At 40.7% G+C, this 26,098-nt stretch overlaps 1 protein-coding gene across 15 annotated transcripts in view; it reads right to left on the reverse strand.

Moving 5' to 3' along the window:
• Positions 1 to 631: 631 nt before the first annotated feature.
• The window catches only part of Abhd18 (abhydrolase domain containing 18), a 95,782-nt gene continuing 70,315 nt past the window's right edge, over positions 632 to 26,098 (reverse strand). For 14 of the 15 annotated variants that reach the window (XM_085835919.1, XM_085835918.1, XM_085835921.1 and 11 more), the window contains 9 exons: positions 24,240 to 24,318; positions 24,046 to 24,132; positions 21,464 to 21,489; positions 17,452 to 17,590; positions 6,644 to 6,733; positions 5,903 to 6,004; positions 3,023 to 3,401; positions 1,901 to 2,063; positions 632 to 1,588 (listed from right to left, as the gene is read on the reverse strand). In XM_085835919.1, coding sequence (XP_085692045.1) covers positions 1,537 to 1,588; positions 1,901 to 2,063; positions 3,023 to 3,401; positions 5,903 to 6,004; positions 6,644 to 6,733; positions 17,452 to 17,590; positions 21,464 to 21,489; positions 24,046 to 24,132; positions 24,240 to 24,318 — 1,117 coding nt within the window. In that variant the 3' untranslated portion in view covers positions 632 to 1,536. Of the gene's footprint in view, positions 1,589 to 1,900; positions 2,064 to 3,022; positions 3,402 to 5,902; positions 6,005 to 6,643; positions 6,734 to 17,451; positions 17,591 to 21,463; positions 21,490 to 23,937; positions 24,133 to 24,239; positions 24,319 to 26,098 lie in introns of those variants that run through there. The other variant, XM_085835932.1, reaches the window with a different exon arrangement.

Consider the following 26,098-nt stretch of genomic DNA (forward strand, 5'->3'; position numbering starts at 1 on the left):
GTCCAAGGGGCTGGAGAGATGGCTCAGTGGTCAAGAGCACTGACTGACTGCTCTTCCAGAGGTCCTGAGTTCAGTTCCCAGCACCCACATGGTAGATCACAACCATCTGTAATGGGATCTGATGCCCTCTTCCGATGTGTCTGATGACAGCGACAGTGTACTCATATACATAAAATAAATAAACCTTAAAAAGTAATGTCCAAGAAGCTACTTCTCTGCTATCAATGATTTCACAGTAAAGATGTTTAAATAGCTGGTAGAAATTTTAGTGGCAAAGACATTGGAGTGCGATAGCATCTTTTTAAAAAGCTGCAGAAGGCATGATATAATCCACATATCCTCACTAGACCTGCAAGACCTAATTTAAATTTAAGGACAATACAGATTTCAAAGTAAACACATTTGCCTTTTAAACATTTTAGCTCAGAGCAGTTTAACATTAGCACCAAATATCTATCCATATAATTTCCATTTAAAAAGCTAGCAGTGTGCAAAACCTTTTTTTTTCTGTACAATGGTTTAATTTGATATGTAGCTTTTAAATTCTGAAATTAAAAGGTCAAAGTTGTTAACTCAGTCTGTAAACAACTGAAGAACCAGGTGTATAAGAAATGTCTGACAGAACCCACCATCTAGTACAATGTTCTTTTATTATTTCCATTTTTGACATAAAACTCTCTTAAGTAGAGAAAACATGTCTAACCCCCATTTCCCAAATACCTCCAGCTTTTCTTTTCATTTGGCAGTGCTGGGGACTGGCCTCAGAGTCTAGGTAGGCTGGGCAAGCATGGTCCCAGCCTTGGCACTTCAAGAGAAGTGCCTCTCTTCTTGCCTCTGTCTCCTACCTGCTAAGATTAAGTCATGAGCTACCATGCCAGGCAATTGTTTGAGATAGGGTCTCATACAACTCAGGCTGGCCTCAAATTTTGCTATGAAAAGCAGAATGACTAGACTCCTGACCCTCCTGTCTCCACTTCCCAAGTGCACTACCACAGAGGGTGCAGCTCAGCACTCAGGATGTTTTCATAATTCAAAGCTAACACTGATTTTATATCTTAGGTATTTCTATGGCAATAAATCACCTAAAGTTGAAAACCAAATTATAAACCCACTACACACACAAAAAGGATAGACACGAGTTTTTAAAATCAAATTAATAGAAAAACTGCCATAGAACAATATACAGTACATGTGATGTTACAATTTTAGTTTCAACAATTCTATTAAAAAACCAATAGTTTCTATTTATTCTGAATCAATAAATTATTCACAATTAAAATGTTTTCATAAATAGTAACAACAGATGTTGTATAAGGTATATGAGATTTTTTTAAAGAGTTACAAATACTTCAGGATTGTATTTTTCAAGTACTGTTTTTTCATTACTGAAATGTATCTACAGTTGGTAACTGACCCGTAACACTTGCAACACAGACTAATTTGGCAACAATCAAGTATGTAGTGCTGTTTGCTGTTTTCACATCATCATTGGGTGAACTCTTTTTGTAGGAAATAGGATGTTATACATCAATCCAATTAGTTAGCATATTTATGAAGGAAACGTTCAAAGGCATCGTAGATGGCTTGTCTAAAATGAAATGTAAAGAATTAGTCATTAACAAATATGGGGAAGGGCAGATAACTATTATATTCCTAAAATTATCTCTGATTAAAACTATCTGATAAAATGTGCTTCTGATATCCCACATCCTTCATTCTGTAGAGGACAAAATAGGACAGTACATGAAGAAACAGCTCAGTGTACAATATAAAATAGTATGTATCTTTGTTTTATGTTCTAGTCCACTTACTTCCTTGCTGGCCTTCATATATTTCTTAAGGCAAAAAATATCCCTCAATCAAGCAACAAATAAATACCTGGTGAGACAATTCATCTTACCTGAAGAGTCCTTGTTTAAAGAGATAAGCACTGATATGACCTCCTTCTAGATACCGGATTTCACAACCAGGCCAAATTTCTTGCAAGCTTCGAACTCCTGTTCGTGGAATATAGGCATCCTCTTTGGCTTGTACCACTATAATGAGGCTTGGATCAACTGGAACTAAGTATAGGATTTTGATTCGTTAAAAAGTTGTTTGATTTTTGAATAAATACCTAAAATCATATTCTCAAAGAAAATGCACCATACCTGAGTCTGTAACCCTAGCTACTTGGGAGGCTACAAGTTCAAGACCAATCTGAACAACTGAGACCCTGCCTCAGACCCTGAGGTAATGGCTTAGTTAGTAAAGTGCTTGCAACATAAGCATAGACACATGAACTTAGATTCCCAGAACCCATGTTAAAAATCTGAGCATAGGGCTTCATTATATTCTCAGCTCTGGGGAAGCATAGACACTGGCCGAGCCAGTCTAGTGGAATTAAGCTCTGCCAGGGTGGAGTGTGACTGTGGAAGACACTTGTGTTGACTTCTGGTTTCCAGACGTATATGTACATACAAATCAACACACACACAAAGAAAAAACAATATACAATGGTACCACAATATTCATCTAGTAAAATGATTTTTAAAAACATTTTCATATAGTCTAGACTGGCCTCAAATTCACTTTGTAGCCAAGAGGATAGCCTCTACCTCCTGTGTGCTAATGCTAAGATTACAGGCATGTACCACCATTCCCAGTTGATGCACTGCTAGGGATTGAACCCAGACACTGTGCAAGCTATATCTCTAGTCCCAAAGTGAATATCCTAAAGATTCATACAGAAACAAGAACAAAAACAAACACAAGATTGGTGGAGAGAGGGCTGAAATTGTTGAGAGCACTGGCTGTTATTCCTGAGGACCTGTGTTCAATTCCCAGCTCCCACAGAGTGACTAGCAATCATTTGTAATCATCAGTTTCAGGGAGATCAGGCACCCTCTTCTGGCCTTCATGGAACCAGGAATATTTGTGATGTATAGACATGTATGAAGGCAAAGCACACATCCACACATGAAGTGTATGTAACGAATATTTACATACTCCAGATGTTCCCAGTTTCCTAGGCAATTCGTACCTGAGAAGTTTGCTACATGAGTGCATTCATCCATGACTCCTTTCATGAATATTAAAGATTCTTTTTGAAGATTGCTTCTTCTTTGTTCTCTACTGAGCAGGTGAAATGACTGAGGGTTGTAACTTGCAAACCAACTTTTGTTAGTCGAGAGTGTTTGATTCAAGCATTCCATCTTAGCTGTATCTTGCAACAGCTGTCCATTTGAAGGAGCATTGATAGATGTTTTACCAGACTTATGGCACTCGGCATCCTTTGGGGATACAACTTGGTCTGTCATATCTAAATTTAAAGTTCTGGAAACCAGATTCAGGTTAGTCAGCTTGTCTGCATTGCTAGGCAAGTGATTCATGAACTCGTGTCCCATTTTGAAAGAATCTGTCTGAATAGATGATAAGAAAAACCATTTAATATATATTAGAATGTTATGAAACATTTTAAAAACAGAAAAGGTAAAAATTATCAGTAAGTAAAATATGGCACAGCATACATAAAATGGCCTAGTCTCAGAAATTCATGATCAGCTAGGGGCAGTGACACACACCTATAATTACAGCACTTAGGCTGAGGCAAGAGAATGGTGTGTTCTAGGCTAGCCTGAGCTACCTAGTGAGAACTTGTTACAGAAAACCACCACCGTCACCACCATCTCTGCCACCACACATGCAAAGTAATAGAAGTCTTTTTTGTTCTCCTTTGTTCTGGCATAGGGTCCTTCTACATAGGCTCCCTCCCGTTCTTGATCCTCCTGCTTAAGCTTCCCAGGTGCTGAGATTACAGGCACAGGCCACCACTTCTAGCTCTAAAGTCCCTTCCCTTTAAAGGCACACAGATGAACACTGCCATATGAATAAACTGCAAACAAAGGGGGAAATGTGTATCCTGCTTATTAAAAAAGGGTTATCACAGTCACATTTAAAGATGGAAACACATTGGTGGTGGTGAAGTGGTTGCATAAAGTAGAAGTGGTAATTATTGTTCAATGGGTAGAGTTTTAATCTGGGGAGATGGAAAGATTTTGAGATGGATGGTGGTGATGGTTCACAGCTGTGAGTGTGCTGTCAATGAACTGGACCATCAAAGTGCTTAAAATGGCATCTTTTAAATGGTAAACTTCATGTAGGAATATTTACTATCATCCTTACAGGGCCAAAGGAAAACCAGATGACAACATTTGAAGATGAAGACTAACGGGACATTTCTGTTGAATGTTTCCTAATAAAGTCAAAGTTGCCAGGTGGTGCACGCCTTTAATCCCAGCACTCAGGAGGCAGAGGCAGGCAGATCTCTGAGTCTGAGGCCAGCCTGGTCTACAGAGTTCTAGGACAGCCAGGGCTACACAGAGAAATGCTATCTCAAAGACACAAAATCAAACAGAGTAAAGTTACCTGCATCAGGTTTCACTGCCAAAAACTCCAAAACATAGCTATAATCTGTTTTAATTCCAGACATTCTAAAAATTTGATGGGCATATCTGTACTACAATGTACATTTAGGTACAAGAAATAACTACTTGAAATCCTTTCTTTGGGATAGACTAACAATTAAAAAAATACAAAAGAAAAAATATTACCTATGAAAGTTACAAAAATGGATTCAAAATTTATTGACTTATAAATACAACATAATTTAAATGAAAATACTATATACATAAAGAAAAATCAAAAGACCAAATGACATCCTTCCAAGGTAGATAAATGTAACTTAAGACAAATGGCCAATCAATTTTAAAATTTTATTTATTTTGGAGACACACCCTTGCTGGTCTAAAGCTTACTATGTGGAGAAAGCTAGCTTCAAATAGATCTACCTGCCTCTGCCTCCCAAGTGTTGGGATTAAAGATGTACACTACCATGATGCCTGGCTCAAATGATTTTTATTGAGAGCTAGAATGAAATAATTTTTAAGAGTATAATAGAAAAAAATGAGCTGAAAAGAAAATGTGGTATATAGTATATTATTAAATTTTATCTATCTGTAAATGATTATGATGTTTATAGGAAAATGGAAGAAACTGGAGCTGATTATGCAGAATTAGCCAGGCTCAGGGAGACAAATACTGCATATATACACATACGAAAACAAAGAAAAACCAAAAGCAACAAAGAAACATGAAAAGGGAAGAGGTAGAGATAGGCAAGGCAGGGGAGCCAATAGCAACACAAAGCATTATAACATGTATGAAAATATCAAAATGAAATCCACTTATTTGCATAGTAATAAAAATATTATTTTTGGTTGTTTGAGACAGTGTTTCTCTATAAAGCCCTGGCTGTACTGAATTCATTGTGTAGACTGGTCTGCCTCAAACTCAGTGACCTGCCTGCCTCTGCCTCCCAATTGCTGGGATTAAAGGTGTATGCTACTACACTTGGCTCACAAAAAAAAAATATTAAAAAAAAATCCAAGATGGGCAAAGTACACACATACACACACACACACGTTACAGAAATATAAAACACATGGTCTTAGACTTATAAACATATGGTCAATATCACCAATAATGAAATAAAGCTATTCCAATTTTACTATCAGATGAGTTTAACAAACTCCCAAACCTCAGCACACCTAGCACCATGTTAGAGGCACCATTTTTACCATAAAACCCAGCACAAAGGGCCAAATACCTGCCAAAATGAACTGGTAGGACACTTGGAGTTCAAGGTCAGTAAACTAAGTACCACTGGAAGCTGCTACACAGAAAAAAATGTTATTTTATTTATATAACTAAATATGCAATCAACTTTTACTTTAGTGTTACATGAACATTAAAATACTCCAGCTGGGCATAGTGGCCCACACCTTTAATCTCAGCACTTGGGAGGGAGAGGTAGGTATATCTCAAAAAACCAAAAAGCGAAACAATCCAAACCAAAACTTACCCCACAGTATTCAAGCATATGAATAATTTCTTCTTCATAAACTGTCTGTGTATAATACTGCTTTTCGAGCTCCCGCCAATTAATTGATTTACTCAATACACCCTGAAATAAAGTAAGAAAAAAATCATTACATAGCTTGCTCAGTACTTTATTATTATTGTTGTTGTTGTTGTTACTAATTACTGTATAAGAGTCAGTGCAACTGGGCTTGAGATTACTCATCTTTTGGAAGGCCCATCCATATCCTGAGTGGAGTCTGGGAGTTTGATCAATAAGCAGCTTTCACACTAATATGGAACTTTCCCCAAATGATAAGAGTGGGCCATCACAGTCATACTGTTTGTACTGTCTGTGCTCTGCTCAACACTGCCGTTCCCTCTGACTTCTAGTGCCCTGGAGACAGGGCATCTAACGCACTGGCTGCAAACTCTTAGCTCTACCAGGCTCGGTGAAGAACAGCATTTCCTTATCTGTTACAACTGACTGCATGGATTATTAAGAATAAACCATGAGATTCAGCTGAGCAAGGACCCTCGGAGCCTACATCAGGTTTGCCTCATGTGCCTTTTCCTTTTATTGATTTTTCTGTCATTTCCTTTTGCTAAAGTTAGGCTCTGTGTGTGTGTGTGTGTGTGTGTTCTCTTATTCCTTCTTGAAGTCACTAAATCTACGGGTGACTTTGGGGACCCTACTATAACATATTTAAGTACATGCTATCAAGTATCAACTACAATCAATTACCGTAGTGAAGACCCCAGATGCTGTGGACCAAGACAGGCATGGAATCAACGGCATGGGCTTGGGCCAGTTGGACACGGCTAAGGAGGCCATCTGTTAATTAGAAAACTGCAAGTTTACAGAGTTCTGTTCCTTAATGTGAAAAATACGAAATACCGAACAGTACCTTTGTAAGGTGGGGAGTGGGTAAGACATGGACACAAGGGCTGTAACATTTAGAGAATGTCTCTAAATTATAGACTCAACAACACATAACTTTCCTTTTAGAAAGCAAGAAACTATCCAGGTTTTATTTAGAATTGTTGAGGTGGTTTTGCTGTGCTCACAGGCTGCTGCTGCTTCCCATGTGTACTGTCTCTTCCTCAGTTTCTCAAGTTCTGGGATTACAAGCATGCACCCACCACACCTGGCTCCCAGTAACATTTGGATGTAAGTTTTTATGTCTCAAATGATCATCTATAGCAAACTTCACATACATTTTTAAGTCCATAAATCACACACACACACACAATGCTAATGACAAATAAATGTTACACAATCAATCAGAGCACACTTCAGGTACTAACTTCACTAAGTGCTTCATGGAGAACACAGTGGGGCAAGCAATTAGGATACGGTACCATGGAAATGGACTGAAAGTCAAGCACAATTACAGGTGAGGTTGAGACTCAAATGGGCTTTGTTAGGGAGCTGTAAAGCTGTCTTCTCACACACACTAGAGAACACTAGTGCCTGACAGCTAGAGCCCCGTGAAACAAGCTAGTGCACTTTGAACAGGAGAAAGCAAAGATGAGACTTAGAGCAAGGGGAGTTGTTGTAAGAAAAGCTGCAAGGTGAGACGATGCCGGGGCCTAGCAAACACAGGAGTGGATGTTCACAGTCAGCTATTGGATGTATCACAGGGCTCCCAATGGAGAAGCTAGAGAAAGTACCCAAGGAGCTAAAGGGATCTGCAACCCTATTGTTGGAACAACATGATGTACTAACCAGAACCCCGGAGCTCTTGTCTCTAGCTGCATATGTATCGAAAGATGGCCTAGTCGGCCATCAATGGAAAGAGAGGCCCATTGGACTTGCAAACTTTATATGCCCCAATATAGGGGAATGCCAGGGCCAAAAGAATGGGAATGGGTGGTAGGGAAGTGGGGGGCGCTATGGGGGACTTTTGGGATAGCATTGGAAATGTAATTGAGGAAAATATGTAATAAAAATATTAAAAATCAAAAAAAAAAAAGAAAAGCTGCAAGAAGGAGAACAAGTAAAGAAGCTGTTGCATGAACCCAGCTTGGTGTCCCTGTCGTTCAGACCTGTAACAAGCTGTCATCAGGGAGGCTTCTTGAAATAGTTGAGAACAGAGACCCACAACTGGACAATGGGAGTTGGAGGGGCATGGATTTCTGAGTCCAAGGCCAGCTGATCTACAGACCGAGTTCCACTATAGGTAGGGCTACTGAGCAACCCTGTCTCAAGGCGGGGGGGGGGGGGCGGGGGGGGGCGGGGGGAGAAGGGGCGGGTTGGAGCACTTAGCCTTACATGGCATGTTTTCATTTACCCTCTCCTCAGCACGCAGGAGCCTGTACAGAGGAAGAAGAAGCAAAGAGGGGTGGAAAGATGAAGAGCCAGAGGTAGTGAATGGCTAAGGAAACTGTCTTCTAGACACAATAGACTGATAACATGATCTCACAGAGACAGGAACCAAGAACAGGTTCTAACCAGACTGGCTGCCAGCCCTGAGAGGGAGAGGCTGAGAACCCTAACCAAAGGCTGTCTCTAATTGGTACTCACTTGAAAAGGAAACAATGGAGAATCCTCCAACTGAATCTCACTGAGCATATTAACCACAATTTAGATAGGTCTCATGCCAGGCATAGATAGCCAACACAAAACAAATTCAATGGCATCTTTGTAGACTTATTGGCCATAAGACAATTGGTCCTTGGTTTTCAATTTTGTGGTTTTTTTGGGGGGGTGGGGGAGTGTATATTTCTTGTTTTTATTTGTATGTTTTTGTTTGTTTGAGACAGGGATTCCTCTGTGTAGCCTTGGCTGTCCTGTCCTGGAACTCACTCTGTAGACCAGGCTGGCTATGAACTCAGAGATCCACTTGCCTCTGCCTCCTGGACTGCTGGTACCAAAGGTGTGTGCCACTACTGCTGGCTACCACCTGGCTTTCTTGTTTTTCAGAGAAAGATAAATGGTGTGCACTGGATGGGTAGGAAGGTAGTGGGGATCTGGGAGAAAATGGAAGAGGGAAAAATATAATCAGAATATATTGTATAATAAAAACCAATTTTTTTTCTTTTTTTAAAATTTTTAATATTTTTATTACATATTTTCCTCAATTACATTTCCAATGCTATCCCAAAAGTCCCCCATAGCGCCCACCACTTCCCTACCCACCCATTCCCATTCTTTTGGCCCTGGCATTCCCCTATATTGGGGCATATAAAGTTTGCAAGTCCAATGGGCCTCTCTTTCCAGTGATGGCCGACTAGGCCATCTTTCGATACATATGCAGCTAGAGACAAGAGCTCTGGGGTTCTGGTTAGTACATCCTGTTGTTCCAACAATAGGGTTGCAGATCCCTTTAGCTCCTTGGGTACTTTCTCTAGCTTCTCCATTGGGAGCCCTGTGATACACCCAATAGCTGACTGTGAGCATCCACTCCTGTGTTTGCTAGGCCCCGGCATCGTCTCACAAGAGACAGCTATATTTGGGTCCTTTCAGCAAAATCTTGCTAGTGTATGCAATGGTGTCAGCGTTTAGAAGCTGATTATGGGATGGATGCCTGGATACGGCAGTCTCTAAATGGTCCATCCTTTCATCACAGCTACGAACTTTGTCTCTGTAACTCCTTCCCTGGGTGTTTTGTTCCCAATTCTAAGAAGGGGCACAGTGTCCACACTTTGGTCTTCATTCTTCTTGAGTTTCATGCGTTTAGCAAATTGTATCTTATATCTTGGGTATCCTAAGTTTTGGGCTAATATCCACTTATCAGTGAATACATATTGTGTGAGTTCTTTTGTGATTGTGTTACTTCACTCAAGATGATGCCCTCCAGGTCCATCCATTTGGCTAGGAATTTCATATATTCATTCTTTTTAATAGCTGAGTAGTACTCCATTGTGTAAATGTACCATAATTTCTGTATCCATTCCTCTGTTGAGGGACATCTGGGTTCTTTCCAGCTTCTGGCTATTATAAATAGGGCTGCTATGAACATAGTGGAGCATGTGTCCTTTTTACCGGTTGGGACATCTTCTGGATATATGCCCAGGAGAGGTATTGCTGGATCCTCCGGTAGTACTATGTCCAATCTTCTGAGGAACCGCCAGACTGATTTCCAGAGTGGTTGTACAAGCTTGCAATCCCACCAACAATGGAGGAGTGTTCCTCTTTCTCCACATCCTCGCCAGCATCTGCTGTCACCGGAATTTTTGATCTTAGCCATTCTGACTGGTGTGAGGTGGAATCTCAGGGTTGTTTTGATTTGCATTTCCCTGATGATTAAGGATGTTGAACATTTTTTCAGGTGCTTCTCTGCCATTCGGTATTCCTCAGGTGAGAATTCTTTGTTCAGTTCTGAGCCCCATTTTTTAATGGGGTTATTTGACTTTCTGGAGTCCACCTTCTTGAGTTCTTTATATATATTGGATATTAGACCCTTATCTGATTTAGGATAGGTGAAGATCCTTTCCCAATCTGTTGGTGGTTTTTTTTGTCTTATTGATGGTGTCTTTAGCCTTGCAGAAGCTTTGTAGTTTCATGAGGTCCCACTTGTCAATTCTCGATCTTACAGCACAAGCCATTACTGTTCTATTCAGGAATTTTTCCCCTGTGCCCATATCTTCAAGGCTTTTCCCCACTTTCTCCTCTATAAGTTTCAGTGTCTCTGGTTTTATGTGAAGTTCCTTGATCCACTTAGACTTGACCTTAGTACAAGGAGATAGGAATGGATCGATTCGCATTCTTCTACATGTTAACAACCAGTTGTGCCAGCACCATTTGTTGAAAATGCTGTCTTTCTTCCACTGGATGTTTTTAGCTCCCTTGTCGAAGATCAAGTGACCATAGGTGTGTGGGTTCATTTCTGGGTCTTCAATTCTATTCCATTGGTCTATTTGTCTGTCACTATACCAGTACCATGCAGTTTTTATCACAATTGCTCTGTAGTAGAGCTTTAGGTCCGGCATGGTGATTCCACCAGAGGTTCTTTTATCCTTGAGAAGAGTTTTTGCTATCCTAGGTTTTTTGTTATTCCAGATGAATTTGCAGATTGCACTTTCTAATTCGTTGAAGAATTGATTTGGAATTTTGATGGGGATTGCATTGAATCTGTAGATTGCTTTTGGCAAGATAGCCATTTTTACAATGTTGATCCTGCCAATCCATGAGCATGGGAGATCTTTCCATCTTCTGAGATTTTCTATAATTTCTTTCTTCAGAGACTTGAAGTTTTTATTATACAGATCTTTCACTTCCTTAGTTAGAGTCACGCCAAGATATTTAATATTATTTGTGACTATTGAGAAGGGTGTTGTTTCCCTAATTTCTTTCTCAGCCTGTTTATTCTTTGTGTAGAGAAAGGCCATTGATTTGTTTGAGTTAATTTTATATCCAGCTACTTCACCGAAGCTGTTTATCAGGCTTAGGAGTTCTCTGGTGGAATTTTTAGGGTCACTTATATATACTATCATATCATCTGCAAAGAGTGATATTTTGACTTCATCTTTTCCAATTTGTATCCCTTTGATCTCCTTTTGTTGTCGAATTGCTCTGGCTAGGACTTCAAGTACAGTGTTGAATAGGTATGGAGAAAGTGGACATCCTTGTCTAGTCCCTGATTTTAGAGGGATTGCTTCAAGCTTCTGACCATTTACTTTGATGTTGGCTACTGGTTTGCTGTAGATTGCTTTTATCATGTTTAGGTATGGGCCTTGAATTCCTGATCTTTCCAAGACTTTTATCATGAATGGGTGTTGGATCTTGTCAAATGCTTTTTCCGCATCTAACGAGATGACCATGTGGTTTTGTCTTTGAGTTTGTTTATATACTAGATTACGTTGATGGATTTCCGAATATTGAACCATCCCTGCATCCCTGGGATGAAACCTACTTGGTCAGGATGGATGATTGTTTTTTTTTTTTTTTTTTTTTTTTTTTTTTTTTTTTTTTCGAGGGCTGACTTTCAATAGATCGCAGCGAGGGAGCTGCTCTGCTATGTACGAAACCCCGACCCAGAAGCAGGTCGTCTATGAATGGTTTAGTGCCAGGTTCCACACGAACGTGCGATCAGCATGACGGGCGAGAGGGCGGCCCCCTTTCCGGCCGCACCCCGTTTCCCGAGACGAACGGCTCTCCACACCGGACCCCGGTCCCGACGCCCGGCGGGGGGAGACCCCGCGCCGCCGCGGGGACGACACGGGGAGCGGGGACGAACGGGGACCCGGCTATCCGGAGCCAACCGAGGCTCCCTCAGCGCTGCCATATTGTTCCGCCTGGGCGGGATTCTGACTTAGAGGCGTTCAGTCATAATCCCACAGATGGTAGCTTCGCCCCATTGGCTCCTCAGCCAAGCACGGATGATTGTTTTGATGTGTTCTTGGATTCGGTTAGCAAGAACCTTATTGAGGATTTTTGCATCAATATTCATAAGGGATATTGGTCTGAAGTTTTCTATCTTTGTTGGGTCTTTTTGTGGTTTAGGTATCAGAGTAATTGTGGCTTCATAGAATGAGTTGGGTAGAGTACATTCTGTTTCTATTTTGTGGAATAGTTTGTGAAGAACTGGGATTAGATCTTCTTTGAAGGTCTGATAGAACTCTGCACTAAACCCATCTGGTCCTGGGCTTTTTTTAGTTGGGAGACTATTAATGACTGCTTCTATTTCTTTGGGGGATATAGGGCTGTTTAGATCATTAACCTGATCTTGATTCAACTTTGGTACCTGGTATCTGTCTAGGAACTTGTCCATTTCATCCAGGTTCTCCAGTTTTGTTGAGTATAGCCTTTGGTAGAAGGATCTGATGGTGTTTTGGATGTCTTCAGGATCTGTTGTTATGTCTCCTTTTTCATTTCTGATTTTGTTAATTAGGATGCTTTCCCTGTGCCCTATAGTGAGTCTGGCTAAGGGTTTATCTATCTTGTTGATTTTCTCAAAGAACCAGCTCCTTGATTGGTTGATTCTTTGAATAGTTTTTCTTGTTTCCACTTGGTTGATTTCGCCCCTGAGTTTGATTATTTCCTGCCGTCTACTCCTCTTGGGTGAATTTGCTTCCTTTTGTTCTAGTGCTTTTAGGTATGTTGTCAAGCTGCTAATATGTGCTCTCTCTAGTTTCCTTTTGGAGGCACTCAGAGCTATGAGTTTTCCTCTTAGAAATGCTTTCATTGCGTCCCATAAGTTTGGGTATGTTGTGGCTTCATTTTCATTGAACTCTAAAAAGTCCTTAATTTCTTTCTTTATTCCTTCCTTGACCAAGGTATCATTGAGAAGAGTGTTGTTCAGTTTCCACGTGAAGGTTGGCTTTCTATTATTTATTTTGTTATTGAAGATCAGCCTTAGTCTATGGTGATCTGATAGGATGCATGGGACAATTTCAATATTTTTGTATCTGTTGAGGCCTGTTTTGTGACCAATTATATGGTCAATTTTGGAGAAGGTACCATGAGGTGCTGAGAAGAAGGTATATCCTTTTGTTTTAGGATAGAATGTTCTGTAGATATCTGCCAGATCCATTTGATTCATAATTTCTCTTAGTTTCTCTGTGTCCCTGTTTAGTTTCTGTTTCCATGATCTGTCCATTGGTGAAAGTGGTGTGTTGAAGTCTCCCACTATTATTGTATGAGGTGCAATGTGTGCTTTGAGATTTACTAAAGTTTCTTTAATGAATGTGGCTGCCTTTGTATTTGGAGCATAGATATTCAGGATTGATAGTTCCTCTTGGAGGATTTTACCTTTGATGAGTATGAAGTGTCCCTCCCTGTCTTTTTTAATGACTTTGGGTTGGAAGTCAATCTTATCAGATATTAGAATGGCTCCTCCAGCTTGTTTCTTCCTACCATTTGCTTGGAAAATTGTTTTCCAGCCTTTCATTCTGAGGTAGTGTCTATCTTTTTCTCTGAGATGAGTTTCCTGTAAGCAGCAAAATGTTGGGTCTTGTTTGTGTAGCCAGTTTGTTAGTCTATGTCTTTTTATCGGGGAGTTGAGTCCATTGATATTAAGAGATATTAAGGAAAAGTAATTGTTGTTTCCTGTTATTTTTGTTGTTAAAGTTGGCATTCTGTTCTTGTGGCTGTCTTCTTTTAGGTTTGTTGAGGGATTACCTTCTTGTTGTTTCTAGGGCGTGGTTCCTGTCCTTGTATTGGTTTTTTTCTGTTATTATCCTTTGAAGGGCTGGATTCGTGGAGAGATAATGTGTGAATTTGGTTTTGTCGTGGAATACTTTGGTTTCTCCATCTATGTTAATTGAGAGTTTGGCTGGGTATAGTAGCCTGGGCTGGAATTTGTGTTCTCTTAGTTTCTGTATAACATCCGTCCAGGATCTTCTGGCTTTCATAGTCTCTGGTGAAAAATCTGGTGTAATTCTGATAGGCTTGCCTTTATATGTTACTTGGCCTTTTTCTCTTACTGCTTTTAGTATTCTATCTTTATTTAGAGCATTTGTTGTTCTGATTATAATGTGTCGGGAGGTATTTCTTTTCTGGTCCAGTCTATTTGGAGTTCTGTAGGCTTCTTGTATGTTCATGGGCATCTCTTTCTTTAGATTTGGGAAGTTTTCTTCTATAATTTTGTTGAAGATGTTTGCTGGTCCTTTGAGTTGAAAATCTTCATTCTCATCCACTCCTATTATCCGTAGGTTTGGTCTTCTCATTGTGTCCTGTATTTCTTGGATGTTTTGAGTTAGGATCTTTTTGCATTTTACATTTTCCTTGATTGTTGTGCCGATGTTCTCTATGGAATCTTCTGCACCTGAGATTCTCTCTTCCATCTCTTGTATTCTGTTGCTGATGCTCGTATCTATGGTTCCAGATTTCTTTCCTAGGGTTTCTATCTCCAGTGTTGCCTCATTTTGGGTTTTCTTTATTGTGTCTACTTCCCTTTTTAGGTCTAGTATGGTTTTGTTCATTTCCATCATCTGTTTGGATGTGTTTTCCTGTTTTTCTGTAAGGACTTCTACCTGTTTGATTAGGTTATCCTGTTTTTCTTTAAGGATTTGTAACTCTTTAGCAGTGTTCTCCTGCAATTCTTTAAGGGATTTTTGTGCTTCCTCTTTAATGTCTTCTACCTGTTTACCAGTGTTCCTTTGTATTTCTTTAAGTGTGTTATTAAAGTCCTTCTTGAAGTCCTCTACCATCATCAGGAGATATGCTTTTAGATCCGTGTCTAGCTTTTCCGGTGTGTTGGGGTGCCCTGGACTGGGCGAAGTGGGAGTGCTGGGTTCTGATGATGGTGAGTGGTCTTGGTTTCTGTTAGTAAGATTATTACGTTTACCTTTCCCCATCTGGTAACCTCTGGGGTTAGTTGTTGTTGTTGTCACTGTTTAAAGATTGGAGCAGAGGCTGTGTTCCACTCACCAGCAGTCTCAAAATCCTGTGGCGGGGGTTGTGGGTAGCTGGCAGTACCCCGGTGCTGGTCCAGCCGGAAGAGGCCTGTGGTCCTACTCAGGCTGGTTTTCTGCTTCCCTAACTAATGCAGTCTCAGGTCCTGCACGCAAATGGATTGGAGCAGAAGCTGTGTTCCACTCTCCAGAAGTCTTAAGATCCTGTGGCGGGTGTTGTGGGTAGCTGGCGAGTGTCAGCAGACCCTGCGCCCTCGCTACCCCGGTGCTTTTCTGACCGGAAGAGGCTTGTGGCCCTATGTAGGCCGAAGTTCTCCCTCCCCAACCAAAGCAGACTCAGGTCCCGCGCAATTGGATTGGAGCAGAAGCTGTGTTCCACTCACCAGAAGTCTTAAGATCCTGTGGCGGGTGTTGTGGGTAGCTGGCGAGTGTCAGCCGACCCTGCGCCCTAGCTACCCAGGTGCTTTTCTGACCGGAAGAGGTTTGTGGCCCTGTGTAGGCCGAATTTATTTCTCCCCAACCAGAGCAGTCTCAGGTTCCATGCAATTGGATTGGAGCAGAAGCTGTGTTCCACTCACCAGAAGTCTTAAGATCCTGTGGCGGGTGTTGTGTGTAGCTGGCGAGTGTCAGCCGACCCTGCGCCCTAGCTACCCAGGTGCTTTTCTGACCGGAAGAGGGTTGTGGCCCTATGTAGGCCGGATTTCTCTCTCCCCAACCAGAGCAGTCTCAGGTCCCGCGTGATTGGACTGGAGCAGAAGCTGTGTTCCACTCACCAGCAGTCTCAAAATCCTTTGGCGGGGGTCGTGGGTAGCTGGTGGGTGTCAGCCGACCCTGGGCTCTAGCTACCCAGGTGCTGATCCGGCCGGATGAGGCCTGTGGCCCTACTCTGGCCGGTTTCTGCTTCCCTAACTAATGCAGTCTCAGGTCCCGCGCGCAATTGGATTGGAGCAGAAGCTGTGTTCCACTCACCAGAAGTCTTAAGATTCTGTGGCGGGTGCTGTGGGTAGCTGGCGAGTGTCAGCTGACCCTGCGCCCTAGCTACCCAGGTGCTTTTCTGACTGGAAGAGCCAATTCTTTTTTCAATAATAAAAAAAAATGAAAGAAAGAAAAGACTTGGCACAGAGAAAGCAATTAAGAGTCTGTTCAAAGCTGGGCAGTGGTGGTGCACGCCTTTAATCCCAGCACTTGGGAGGCAGAGGCAGGCGAATTTCTGAGTTTGAGGCCAGCCTGGTCTACAGAGTGAGTTCAAGGACAGCCAGGGCTACCCAGAGAAACCCTGTCTCGAAAACAAACAAACAAAGAAACAAACAAAGTCTGTTCAATGTATCCTAACAGACAAAGCATACATTCGTGGTATTGGGGATGGAGAAAGGTAATAAAGTGAACATTATCACATTATCAAATTGCATTCTATGCATAATGAAATGTCACAAAATATGTTGGACAGTTAATATGCACTAAAAAAGATAAAAGGTATCTTCCAGTTCATTTTTCTTCTAAACAATAGCAAAAGCAAGGATATACTTTGAATATACTGAAAAGACCTTGGAAAAGTTATATTTTTGTAATCAACTTTTCTTTTTTTCCTGAGAAGATTCCTCTGTGTATGGCAGCTATCCTAGAACTTGCCCTGTAGCTCACGATAGCCTGAACTCACAGAGATCTGCCGGCCTTTGCCTCCAAAGGGCTGGGATTAAGTCAGGCAAAGTCTCTCCATTTCTTGGAATTCACTCTGGAGGCCAGGCTGAACTTGAATTCAAAAATCTGCCTTCCTCTGACTCCCAAATGCTGAGATTAAAGATGTGCACCACTGCTCAGCTGTAATCAATTTAAAAAAATTTATTTTTATTATTTCTTTATTTAAATTTCAAATGTATTCCCCTTTTCTAGTTTCCCCTCCGAAAACCCCCTATCCCCTCCCCCCTCTGCCTGCTCACCAACCCACTCACTCACACTTCATGGCCCTGGCAATCCTCTATACTAGGGCATAGAGCCTTCATAGGACCAAGGGCCTCTCCCCCCATTGATGATGTAATCGACTTTTAATAAAACATGAAACCCAAAAGCTGAGCTACACCTGAAGTTGTACAATATATGCTTGTCTATATAAATTACACAAAATAATGTTACTTCCTTACTGGAACTGTTTCCACTTCCTACTTTCTCCGACATTAAATTCATGCTTCAAGTACAATTAAAATTACTCCTATTTATAAACATGTTGGTAATGAAATACAAGCATTAGAAACTCACATGTCCTCCCATGGATATTCCAGTCATCCCAAGAGGTCCATAACCTTCCCTCTCCAGCCAGTGCAAGAGAGCTGCTGACTCAAGAATAAGAGCGCCACCCATCACAAATAGGTCTGACACATTTTTTAAGCTGGATCTTCTAGCCTCGCAAAACAAAATAGAAAACGATTTCTTTCATGCATTTACATTTTTAAAAATTCATTTATTTATTGAAAGATCTATTTTATTTATGAGGCCTCTATCTGCACATACAGCTGCATATCAGAAGAGGGCATCAGAATTCATTATCGATAATTATAAACTACCTGTGGTTGCTTGGAATTGAACTCACGATCTCTGGAAGAGCAGCCAGTGCCCTTAACTGCTTAAGCCATCTCTCTAGCCCAATATTTTTTATTTTATGTGCATTGGTGCTTTGTCTGCATGTATACCTGTGTGAACATGCAGACCTTGGGGTTACAGACAGTTATAAGCTGCCATGTAGGTGCGGGGATTTGAACCTGGGTTCTCTGGAAGAGTACTTAGTACTCTTAATTGCTGAGTCATCTCTCCAACCCCTAAAGTGTATTGATTTTTCTTTTTTAGACAGGGTTTCTCTGGGAAGCCCCAGGTGTCCTAGAAGTCCCTTTGAAGACCAGGCTGGCCTGGAACTCAGAGATCCATCAGCCACTGCCTCCTAAATGCTGGGATTAGAGGCATAAAACACCATGGCTGGCTAACATTTACATTTTTAATAAAGCTGGGCATTTAATCCCAGCTTAAAACTTAAAACTTTTAATCCTAGCATTTGGGAGGTGGAGGCTGAGGCAGGCCAGCCTCTGAGTTTGAGGCCGGCCTGGACTACAAAGTGAATTCCAGGACAGCCAGAGCTATACAGAGAAACCCTGTCTCAAACCATTAACATCCCTCCGGTTTTGTTTTGTTTTGTTTTGAACAAGTTGAGCCATTTTCACTGGCACACAATTACACTTTATTTTTTCTCCTGAGAGGAATGTAGCTTGAGCTAGCAGAGATCTCATATGTATCCCTGAAATATGAGATCTTCCTGTCTCTGCCTCCTAAGTACTAAAATTTCATATATGTGCTAGTGTGCCTGACTACAAAAGCATGTTTTAATCCATTTTTTTTTTTTGAGACTGGGCCTTGCCATGCATACCAGACTGACCTCAAGTTCTAGATCTACCTGCCTTAGCCTTAGTGCTGGGATTACAGGTATGTGGCATGAAACCTGACTAAATTAAATAAAAATCAACATACCTGAAAATTTCTATTATTAATTTTTTTTGTTTGTTCTTTTTCGATACAGGGTTTCTCTGTGTAGCCCTGGCTACAGAAATCTGCCTGGCTCTGCCTCCCAAGTGCTGGGATTAAATGTGTGCACCACCACTGCTCAGCCTATTATTAATTTTTGATACAGGGTCTATTATAGCTCAGGATGTCTGAACTTCTGACCCACTAACCTTTGCTTCACAGGTGGTGGCATTACAGAAGGGCCACTGTGCCCTGCATCAGGGGAGTGCTCATAAAGAGAAGCCTGCTCTCTGCAACCAGAGGCTTGGTAGTTAGCAGATGTTAAACTGTAGGTTGGCTGAGGTTCTGATTCCAAACTGGTATCTCATCACAGAACTAATGTAAGAGGCATCAACTAAATAATCATTACGTGCATTTGTGTACATTTTGACAAGATTTCATTGGACTGCTGAAGCAGGAGCAGGGTTCCCGCCAGGCTGGGCTCCACAGTGAAGCCCTGTTTCAATAATGTTAACAAGAACAAACCGTATGCTATCCTCCATCAAAGTTGATCACATTCCATTTGAAAAGACCCCACTTTCTTTGTTTTCTGTTCTTAAGTTAGTTTTCTATATCTCATTACGAAATTTATTTTGGCCTTGCATGGAAATTACAAATTCTGCGGTTCTGCTTCCTGTTACCTCCCAGTTCCCTTAGTAGAATGCACTGGTGTGTGAGCTTCTGAGACAAGGATATTTATGGTGGACCTGAGTGAGGCATCTCATTCAGTTCCCACCTCCCTGACCACAACCAAAGCAAGCAAGAACAGTAAACTGATTTAAAGATTTAAACTGCAAGCCGTTTGTACTCCTGCTGAATGCTCTAAGAAAAAAAAGCAACCAAACTGGACTACTGGTTTTCAGGACTATGGATCAAATGTGGGGTTTGGGGGGAGGGGCTGGGGAGAGGAGGGATGGGGGTCAAGAGGGAGGGGGCTGGCTTGTCCACACTGACTCCAGCTCCACTCCAACCACCACACTTCTTGAGTGCATAATATATAAGAAACAATGTTTTCTGTTTGTTTGTTTTTTGACAGGAGGTTTCTCTGTGTAATGGTGGTTGCCCCTGAACTCAGATATCCACCTGCCTCTGTCTCCTGAGTTCTGGGATTAAAGGCGTGTTTCAGCACACCCAACAGGATGAATTTTTTTTATCTCAGTTCTATGAAGGAGGTAAGCAGCACTAAAGAGGGCAGGTTATATAATCAGTAAATGACAAGTTATCATCCCAACCTCAGTCTGTCTTTTACTAACTCAGATTGCTTCTTTTTAGTCTAAATAAACTCTTTTTCTTTTTGTTCCAGAGAGGAAGGTTTTTTTGTTTTTGTTTTTGTTTTTGTTTTTTTTTTTTTTAATATAGCTTTTGCTGTCCTGGAGCTTGTTCTGTAGACCAGGCTGGCCACAGAGAACTGCCTGCCTCTGATTCGTGAGTGATGGGATTAAAGGAGTGTGCCACCACTCCCTGGATAACTCCTTGTTTTTTAAGTAATTTATGGATAAGAAAAAAAAATAGCACTTATATTTGATTTCAGGGTTTTGCTCCAGACTGAAAATTCTTTTTTTTTCTTTTTTTTCGAAACAGGGTTTCTCTGTGTAGCCCTGGCTGTCCTGGAACTCACTCTGTAGACCAGACTGGCTTCGAACTCAGAAATTCGCCTGCCTCTGCCTCCCGTGTGCTGGGATTAAAGCTGTGCGCCACCACACCTGGCCTACTGAAAATTCTAGAACTATTTAGTTTGAACTTTAGCTCTCACATAGTTCATCCTAATCTAGTCCTCACAGTAAACAAGGAACACTGGGTGCTGACTCAAAGCATATACTTCCTTTTGGAAAACCTGCCCAACCTTCTTGTAATGCTCTTCAAAAGGCCATTCCACTGTTCTATCAAGCTAGGAACACAGTAAGATGTGTTCTGTGACAATGGGCCGCCCCACGGTCACACTCTGAAGTGAGTTCCTTGCATATGCAATGCTCTGTGGAATACCATGACTGGATAAGGCACTGTTTAAGGAATGGATGGTAGTTATGTGCCCCAATATGGCACCATTGTCCTTGGTGAACAGCCAACAACCTGTTGGTAGATTGACTTCATTGGTTTTCCTTCATGAAAAGGGCAAGGCTTTGTCCTTATTTGAATACTGTTGGGATCAAACAAATGAGACTTATCTTAAGAACTGCCATTTTGTTTTCAGACTCTATTTTGATCATAAGGTAAAATTAAGTTCAAGGTCCCAGGCTGTAGGGGAGCTTTCCAGATAGGTAGCTAACTTCCTCCTTATTCTTCTTTGTTCCCAAAAACATGATGACTGTTCCTGACTGTGAAAGAACAATACATGGGTTTTGAGCTTGAAAACTCTGTAATATTCTGGCTCGGGGGTTGCAGTTCAGTTCCCAAGTCTTTTCTGCTGCCCTGATGATCAGTAAGAATTAAAGTCAGTGGTCATATAGGCCTTTAATCCCCACACTTGGGAAGCAGAGGCAGACAGATCTGTCAGTAAGAGGCCACCTGGTCTGCAGCCTGGACAACCAGGAGTGTGGTGGGGGTGGGGAGCTACACAGAGAAACCCTGTCTCAGAAAAACAAACAAACAAAAATAATTAATTAAGTCTATATTCTTAATACGTTTTATAAGTCATCTAAGGAAATGGCTAACTGAAGACAACCAAACATTTGTCCTTTATAAAGACTGCAAAATGAAGACAATGAAGGTGATATATACTTACACTTGGTCCTTGGGCTTCCTGCAGCCATTTAAGAAGATGGGTCAAAGAGAAAGTTTTAAAATAATTAAATATACTCATCTCAAACATATTATTTAAGCAAAACAGTTATATTGGAATATAATCTCAAGAAACTACTCCCTAGTTACTTTAAAAGTCGCTTACAAGTCCTTATATTTTTCAATTTAACTATTTTTTAAAATTTACATAGCTTTACTGAAATACAATCATAAATGAAATAATTCACTTATTTTAAATGTATAAATGAATATACTCAGTATACTTACAAGGTTGTACAATCATTTTTTTTTTTTTTTTTTTTAAGTTTTACAAGACAGGATTTCTCTGTATAGCCCTGGCTGTCCTGGAACTCACTTTGTAGACCAGGCTGGCCTCATTTCAGAAATCCACCTGCCTCTGCCTCCCAAGTGCTGGGATTAAAGGCGTGTGCCACCACGACAGGCCAATCTTTCTATATATACATCAATACTAACTTTTTAAAAAATTATCCAGTATGGTTTCTTTTTAGTTTTTCTTTTTCCATTCCACATGTTTGTGTTTGTTTCTATCTTGCTTTCTGGGGATTTACCTTCTGCATTTGATCTACCACTGAGACAACATGGTTTAATGTCCCATTTTTACATCATAAATGCTTTCGTACATGATTATACACTTTTATTTAAACCTAAAAAATGGTTAATATTTTGTACTGAGTATTTAACATTCTGTATAATCTAAGAATTTATTCCCACCTGAAAGTGAGAAATCAGATATAAGAAGGTAATTGGCAGGTATAGTTCACAAGTGCAGAAGCAACAAACAACACAAGCAACAGTGCCCTCCAGTGTCATGAGCCAGGCTATATATGAGTACACTGTAGCTATCTTCAGACACACCAGAAGAGGGCATCAGATCCCATTACAGATGGTTGTGAGCCACCATGTGGTTGCTGGGAATTGAACTCAGGACCTGTGGAAGAGCAGTCAGTGCTCTTAACCACTGAGCCATCTCTCCAGCCCTGTATATTTCTCTTATTAGCAGAAATGTGCATCAGTTTCTTTTTTTTTCTGTGAATAATCTGACATCAACTTGAAAATTAATTATTGATCTAAACCTTTACCTTTACTATAAATTCATTTCATTTCCTTAATATCAAACATTTAACTTACTACGTCCAATATAAGTACCTTAAGAAACAGAAGTAAATTTATCACTATTATAAATAGGATTAAAATATTTATGTTAGCTGAAATATCCCACAAAGGGGAGGGTGAACTTTTCTTGACCATATCTAGAGGTTAGGCATGGCCCCCCAGATGAGGAATGGGGCCACTCACCCATCTCCAAAATTTTAACCCAGAATTGCTCCTATCTAAAGGAAATATAGAGACAAAGAGTGGAGCAGAGACTGAAGGAAAGGGCATCCAGAGACTGCCCCACCTGGGGATCCATCCCACATGCAGACACCAAACCCAGACAGTATTGCAGATACCAAGAAGTGCTTGCTGACAGCAGCCTAATACAGCTGCCTCCTAAGAGACTCTACCAGATCCTGACCAATACAGATGCGGGATGCTCAAAGCCAACCATCAGACTGAGCACAGGGACCCCAATGGAGGAGTTAGGGTAAGGACTGAAGGAGCTGAAGGGCCTTTATCTGACATCAATGGGATGGGAGGCCCTTGGTCCTATGAAGGCTTGATGCCCCATTGTAGAGGAATGCTAGGGTGGTGTGGGAATCGTCTCCCCATTCAGGAGTGGGTGGGGCAAGGGGGAACAGGATCGGGGATTTGCAGAGGGAAACTGGGAAAGGGGATAACATTTGAAATGTAAAAAAATAAAATATCCAATTAAAAAGTATGTACATGCAAGGCGTGGTGGCACACGCCTTTAATCCCAGCACTCAGGATGCAGAGGCAGGTGGATTTCTGATTTCGAGGCCAGCCTGGTCTACAAAGTGAGTTCCAGGACAGCCAGGACTATACAGAGAAATCCTGTCTCAAAAAACAAAAAAACCAACCAACCAACAAACAAAAAGAAATAGGTATGTTAGTCTCACTATACATCTAATGCTGGTTTCACCTCAGAATCTTTCTGCTTTAAACTTCTGAGATCGTTACAGCAGTTTACCACCATACACTTTTTACTTTTTTTAAATATAGAGTAGTTGTGGCTGTCTTGGAAATTGCTATGCCTCAAATTCACAGAAAACCTCCTGGGATGAAAGGCATGCACCACTATATCTGGCCTTTACTCTTTGTTGTTGTTGGTTTTTTGTTTTTTTGGGTTTTTGAGCCAGGATTTTTTGTAGCTGAGGTTGGCCTCAAACTTATTATGCATCCAAAGCTTGCCTTGAACTCTGCTTTCCATTACATTTCTTTTTAAAAGGGCACAGTCTTTTTTTCTTTTTCGTTCTTGCTTTTTAATAATTTTCCGAACTGAGAAATGAATTTAACTAGTTTTGAAAAGTTAGTTACCATGGGGGCTGGAGAGATGGCTCAGTGGTTGAGAGCACAGGATGTACTTCTTTGAAGAGTAAATACATAAACAGAGAGAAAGAAACGTTTTGAGTATCACAAAAGGATATAATAAGGGTTTTCTAACAACAATGAAGCCATCCTGGCCTCCTTAATCATAGGACGAGCCATGAGTGTTCTGCGCCTCCAGTAATGCTATGAAAACAAAAGATGATACATTAAGAATACAATAATAGGCAAGTGCTGAGGAGAAGTGCTAAGAACTTTCTAGGTTTGGAGTCCTATGATATCACAAGCCTTACATGGTCTCCTGTTCCAGCCAGATGAATGCACACAGGTCGGTACCTGCTGTTCCATTCCTTAGGCACGATAAACTGGAACCTATAAAAAAATGAGATTTTTTAAAAAATGAAAATTAGCCATAAACTATACACACATATATCCATGTATATGTTTTTGATTATTTATGTTTAATTAATTCATGGAGAAGGTCTTGTCATTATATAATTCAGGCTGGCTTGAACTTACTATGTAGGTCAGGCTGGCCTCATACTTGTGGTCCTCCTGCCTTAACATTCTGAGTGCTGGGATTGCAGGTGTGTATCACCATGCCCAGGTCTAAACTATCAAGCTAAAAAGTATCATAATTAAGCTCTCTCTCTCTCTAAAAGGATGGGCCAGAGGATTTACATTTACTAACATGTATTTGTATGTGTGGGGATGGGTGTGCCCTGGTGCAGGTCAAAGGTCAGAGAACGACTTGCAGGAGTTCTTTTCCTCCACCACAGGAGTCCTAGGAATTGAACTCTGTCAGTCTTAACAGGGTGTCTCTAACCACTCAGCTATCTGACTGGCCTATACTTTAACTAACCTGAAGTAAGCATTTAGAACTTTGACATTCAATTTGTAGCTATGTGTCCAAAAGCTAGAATATTATAAACCTAATTTTTGTTAGGAGGAAAAAATCATGAAAGCAGGAAAAAGACTTAGAAAGGTTAGGGATTAGGTGGGATGGGGGAGGGAATGAGAATACTGGGAATATAATGTTGCAAAGAATACTATGTGTATGAATGAAACTGTAAAGAATTAAAACAATTAAAAAGGGAAATTACCTATGATGCCACTTATGGGGAGGAAACAACAAATAAGCTGCAGGCATGCCAAACTATTATCACGTTTTGGAAATGGACTTATTTAATGTGGCAAGGTGTTAATGTCAGATGAAACTAGATGATTATTCTCTATAGAAATTGAGCAGTGAGGTTGGGGATACAGTTAAGGTAAGCAGGGCTGGAGAGATGGCTCAGTGGTTAAGAGCACTGACTGCTCTTCCAGAGGTCATGAGTTCAATTCCCAGCAACCACATGGTGGCTCAAAACCATCTATAATGAGATCTGATGCCCTCCCTCTTCTGGTGTGTCTGAAGACAGCTATATATACTCATATACCTAAAATAAATAAGTAAATCCCTATTGGGAGGCAGAGGCAGGTGAATTTCTGAGTTCGAGGCCAGCCTGGTGTACAAACTAAGTTCCAGGACAGCCCAGCCAGGGCTCCAGAGAAACCTTGTCTCAAAAACAAAAACAAAAACAAACACAAAAAACAAACACAAAAAAGAAAGTACATAAGCTAAGCTAAGCACCTGCTTATCATGAGCAAGATTCTAGGTTCAATCTCAAGTCCCACAAAAATGTATATTTACATATATATATACACATACTCATACACATACATATACATATACATGTATACACACATACACACACACAAAGGGTTTCTCTACATATCCCTAACTGTCCTGGAACTCTCTGTATAGATCAGGCTGGCCTTGAACTCAAAATGCCTCTGCCTCCCAAGTTCTGGGATTAAAGGAATGTACCACCACCACCCAACAAAATGTTTTAAAAATTCCATTAAGATAGTTGTATGACTTGGAAGTTACAATTATTAAATTATATACTTAAAATGAATGGCTCATATATACAAACATATATGAAATGTATCCATATCTGTTTATATATACACACCCACATATATAGCTTCAATCATGGTAATTAAGATATACAAATTCTCCTATTTTTTCCTTATAACAAAACAAAACCCAGAAAATTCCCTAATGTATAAGCATTTCTAAGGGAGAAACATAAACAAAAAGGGTTGA

Source organism: Mus caroli, unplaced genomic scaffold (assembly GCF_978045245.1).
Source record: "Mus caroli unplaced genomic scaffold, Mus_caroli_1 scaffold_3, whole genome shotgun sequence".
Taxonomy (NCBI): domain Eukaryota; kingdom Metazoa; phylum Chordata; class Mammalia; order Rodentia; family Muridae; genus Mus; species Mus caroli.